Source organism: Pezoporus flaviventris, unplaced genomic scaffold (genome assembly GCF_033815535.1).
Source record: "Pezoporus flaviventris isolate CSIRO_AGI_PZ_B2104156 unplaced genomic scaffold, CSIRO_AGI_Pfla_v1 ptg000005l, whole genome shotgun sequence".
NCBI lineage: Eukaryota > Metazoa > Chordata > Aves > Psittaciformes > Psittacidae > Pezoporus > Pezoporus flaviventris.
In genome coordinates, this window is record NW_026892553.1 from 21,660,936 (window position 1) to 21,665,676 (window position 4,741).

The following is a 4,741-nucleotide window of genomic DNA, read 5'->3' on the forward strand; positions in this document are numbered from 1 at the left end:
GGCAGGATCACCTCCTTTGACCTGCTGGTCATGCTCCTTTTGATGCAGCCCAGGATACGATTGGCTTTCTGTGCTGTGAGTGCACACTGAAGCTGCCTCATGTTCATTTTCTCATCAGCCAACACCCCCAAGTCCTCCTCAGGGCTGCTCTGAATCTCTTCTCTGCCCAACCTGTAGCTGTGCCTTGGATTGCTCCCACCCAGGTGTAGGACCTTACACTTGGCATGGTTAAACTTCACAAGGTTGGCATCAGCCCACCTCACAGGCGTGTCAAGGTTCCTCTGGATGGCATTCCTTCCCTCCAGGGTATCAACCGAACCACACAGCTTGGTGTCATCGGCAAACTTGCTGAGGGCACACTCAATCCCACTGTCCCTGTCAGTGACAAAGACATTGAACAAGACCGGTCCCAACACCGATCCCTGAGGGACACCACTCGTTACTTCTCCAGCTGGACATTGAGCCATTGACCACAACTCTTTGCATGCAGCCATCCAGCCAATATAAATACTTCCATCTAGTATTGGGTCTGTCTCTAGATTTGAGGATGTCTTCTAGATTTGCAAGCCTTCAGCTTTCTATAGACTTTCAATTTATAGATTTTGGGACAGAATCTGCATGTCCTCTTTACCTTGGACTTGTGGTGACTGAGGGGAGAACAGGAGAGAGAAGACCAGGGGAAGATTTATTGAAACTGTTGTCTGCTTTTAAAATAATTTGTGAAAATAAGCACTTCTTAAGACCTGGTGGTATTTTCCAGAAGTAGCTTGGTAAACAAAAAATTACGGTGCTGTAAGGCTGGAGATTCCCTTTTCAACTATGAGCATGTGAGGGTAAAAGTGTGTGGAGACTGTTTGCTCTCTGATGTTGGAACAAAGAGAGAAGCAATCCTTGCTCTGGGAGTGCTATACATGTATTTTTCTTTTCGTCTTTACCCCCTTTACTCCTACACCCATCATTGGGGTCCAGATCTCAATCTTTGTTTTATGTCCACTAGTGCCTCCCTCAGTGGTATTGCTATTTGTGTTTCCCATTCAGATGCGCCAGGGGCGAGGTAGGCTGGGCGAGGAAGACTCTGACGTAGATATTGAAGGGTTTGATGAGGATGATGATGGGAAACCTAAGACTCCAGCCCCAGTGAGTATATTTACAGACTTGCATACTTGTGGCAGAAGTCTTCGTAGTATAAGGGCTGTCTTCTGTGTCTGCCACCCCAAAAGACAGCAGTATTGATAGCAGTAGCTAGACTTTTAAATGTAGTTTGAAAATACTAGTATTATGAAATGAATGAATACTTCAGATTGAGTAGTGTAATAAATCATAGGCATGTCATGGAAATGGCAGCAGTAGTTTATATGTTGTTTGACCTTCACTATCCCTGTATGACCTAGGAAGTTGAAGATGCAGATGGTGACCTTGCTGATGAAGAAGGATCAGCACAGCAGCCCCAGGCCAGTGTCCTCTATGAAGATTTGCTCATGTCTGATGGAGAGGATGATGATGAGGGCAGTGATGAAGAGGGAGATAATCCTTTCTCATGTAGGTGTCCTTTTTTTATGAAAGGTTGAATAGGAACTGGTTGTTTGCAAACCCAGCTAATCTCATACTCTCATCACAAAAACATGCATTAGAGAGATCAGAGCATACCTGGGATTACGTAGGCCACATGGTCTAGCCATCAAGAAGGAAGACAGACCAAAGAGCAAGATGAGAAAACTGGCTGACCATAAATGGAACTGAAAACAAAGAGGAGTAGGAGTGCTCTGAGTACAGAGACAAAAGAAAGCAGACTTAAGACAAGATTTGGTCAACTGCATTTCATAAAGTGAAACTGCACATGGTTCTGGAAAGACTGAGACTATGATTTGGTGTGCAGAGCCATGAATGGGCAGTTTAGTAAAAGCACAGCATTCAGTTTAATATGAGAGAGTGTGGTCAGTGTATCAAGAACTGGAAGAGGTGTCTGGAGGTTCTTCAGATTATTTCCCTGTTTTACTAAAAAAGCTTGCTATGCAGAAACGTTTATAGTGGCAGTTAGTGGTGGTTTCTGAAAATTATTAGGGGCAAGGACGGGGAAATTATTTAGAGTAGACAAGCAAATAAGGTCTCTTTGAGTAATGGTGGTTGTGAGATTGCTTTTGAATAACATCAGAATTGGGCGCTCAGTAAGTGGTATCACCTTACAGATGCCCTTTCTGCTACCTTGTGGAGACCCTACTTCATATACATGCCTTACAGTCCATGTTGTAGCCTTTAAACAAATAGAGTGGGTATGTAACTGACAGAACAAAACCATTGGATTTGTGACTAAACATTGCTTTATTACACAGCTATCCAACTGAGTGAGAGTGGCAGTGACTCTGATATAGAGCCCAATGCAGTCAGACCTAAACAACCTCATGTTCTTCAAGAAAACACACGAATGGGCATGGACAATGAAGAAAGCATGATGTCTTATGAAGGGGATGGTGGGGAGACAACTCATGTTATGGAGGACAGTAATATCAGGTAATAGGAGCTGAAAATCCCTTCTCTTCAAGATTTCTGAACTGTTTATCATAAGAATCTAGAGATTATCTGATTTCTTTTAATTTTTGTCACTGTTTTTAATGTTGCAGCCATTATTACCATAATTGCAATTTACTACTTATTGACAGAAATTTGATTCTGCTGTTAGATATTCACTAATAAAAGCATAAGCTAAATTTGAAAAAGGAAAAAAAAGTGGTTTTTGTCAGATAATTTCCTGTACACAGTGGTTTTTGAAGACTATTAAAGGCTTTTATAAGTTGTTTTGGAAACTGCAAGATGCCTTTGAAATTCAAAGATAACTTAGTCAATTAACTTCACGGGGTTTGGTTTTGTTTTTTTTTGTCTAAGAACAAGCATTTCCTTACTTGAAAAGAAGATGCTTGGTTGCAGTCCATATGAATAGGAGTATGCATAGTCTATATTTTGGAAGGAGGTCCATTATTAGAAAATGATAAGTACAGCACTGACTGGAGAGAATCTACTCTTTCTTCTCTGGCCATTCCGTAGAGTATTAGCAATATATTCTCCAGGGTTTGCGTGTTTTCCTACTTGTGAAATTTAGTCCTTTAATGTTACTAATAGCATTACTTTAATGATATTATTATGACATATGCCCAATAAATTACCATAGAGGTAGCTATGTCAGGTCAGGCAAATGGTCAGTCCAGCCCAGTACCTTGGCAATAGTTAGCAGAAAATGTTAGAGGAGATGAGAATGGATTGTCTACCTGCCTGTCCACAGTAAAGGTGATAGATGGAAGGTGTTGAGTGATGTTTTTCCTCCTCTGGGTGCATTAGAGTAGGATGAGGATGCTGAGAGACAATTGTTCATCAGCAGAACTGTGTTTTTTGTTTTTTGTTTTTAAATCTGGCCACTGGCAGAATTGAAGTGTACAGAGGTTCTGAGTGTTCCACAAGGACTTCAAGCCAGGGAACTTTTACAGGAATTAAATACAGAAATGTCAGTATCAGCAGTTGATATGAAACAGTGGTATAATACAAATATCTTCTTTCTTCCAGTTATGGCAGCTATGAAGAACCAGACCCAAAATCCAACACACGAGACACAAGTTTCAGCAGTATTGGAGGGTATGAGATCTCGGAAGAGGAGGAAGAGGAAGAACAGCAACGCTGTGGCCCAAGCGTATTGAGTCAGGTCCATCTGTCTGAGGATGAGGAAGACAGCGAGGACTTCCATTCCATGGCAGGAGACACTGATCTGGATTCAGACGAATGAACTCCCCTTCCTGAGTTGATGGTCATCTCAGTTTGGTATAAGGGACAGTATAGTATGGACTCTATTAGCAAGAAGTAGACTTTTTTAATGTAGTATTTTAATTGCTGATAAAAATGTGTGATGTGATTGAGTAAATGGTGAAAAGTAAGCCTTGGACATGCGCGCCCTGCTGGGTTTTTTGGCTGCTGTAGCCTGTGTAAGCTCCAGGATGAAGATTTGTATGATTTGTTCTTCAGTTTTAGGTCAGTATAGACCTCAAATAATATCTCATCAATACTGGCCTATTGGATATGTGCACTTCTGTCAGGAAAAAAAAAAAAAAAGACTACTTGGATTAAAATAGCTGCAGTTGATGACCTAGGAAATCATCATTTCATAATACAAAGAAAGGTTTCTCTCTGGGACCACAGCATGAAGGCCACAGCCAGAGCCTTACCCCAGTTGCTTGTTTTAAATACTGCAGTGAACAGCTGCCCTGTTGTTTTTTTTTTTTTGTTGTTTTGAAGTTGCAGTTAGTCTGAGAAATCAGAATTTGGGCCTTTGAGTCTTCAGGAAGGTTCATTGTTGACGGGGCACCCTCAGTTTTGGTCACTGGGGGGGCACACGCAGACCCGAGGCTGTGGGTGGAATTTTGCTGTTGGGGGTCACTGTGAAGAAATTTGGGGACTGGGTCCTGTTGCTGCGGCCTGGCCTCGCCTTCCCGGCAGTCCCCGCGCCGGCAGCCCCCGACTGCACCACGGGCGCCACTGCGGGGGCACCGCACCATGGGAGGTGGGGGCAGTTGCGCACGCGCAACTCCGTTGCGTTTGTTGCAACGACTGTGCGGAAGGATACCTGAACTGATAGAGCTGCTCCGAATGGAGAGGCCGGTTGTCGGAGAACGGACTTCTCGGAAGGAGACGAAAGCAGTGCTTGTCGAAGTCCCTCCGCCTCGCCGGGCCTCTCCGCAAGCTCGGTGGCTGGCTCCTCCCG

General features: G+C 43.4%; 1 protein-coding gene across 11 annotated transcripts in view; it reads left to right on the top strand.

The window, feature by feature from the left end:
* Window positions 1-3,925, top strand: part of TAF1 (TATA-box binding protein associated factor 1) — a 38,569-nt gene extending 34,644 nt beyond the window's left edge. For 10 of the 11 annotated variants that reach the window (XM_061446352.1, XM_061446342.1, XM_061446353.1 and 7 more), the window contains 4 exons: window positions 1,039-1,137; window positions 1,392-1,539; window positions 2,331-2,508; window positions 3,553-3,925. In XM_061446352.1, coding sequence (XP_061302336.1) covers window positions 1,039-1,137; window positions 1,392-1,539; window positions 2,331-2,508; window positions 3,553-3,769 — 642 coding nt within the window. In that variant the 3' untranslated portion in view covers window positions 3,770-3,925. The remainder of the gene's footprint in view (window positions 1-1,038; window positions 1,138-1,391; window positions 1,540-2,330; window positions 2,509-3,552) is intronic. The other variant, XM_061446345.1, reaches the window with a different exon arrangement.
* Window positions 3,926-4,741: the final 816 nt, after the last annotated feature.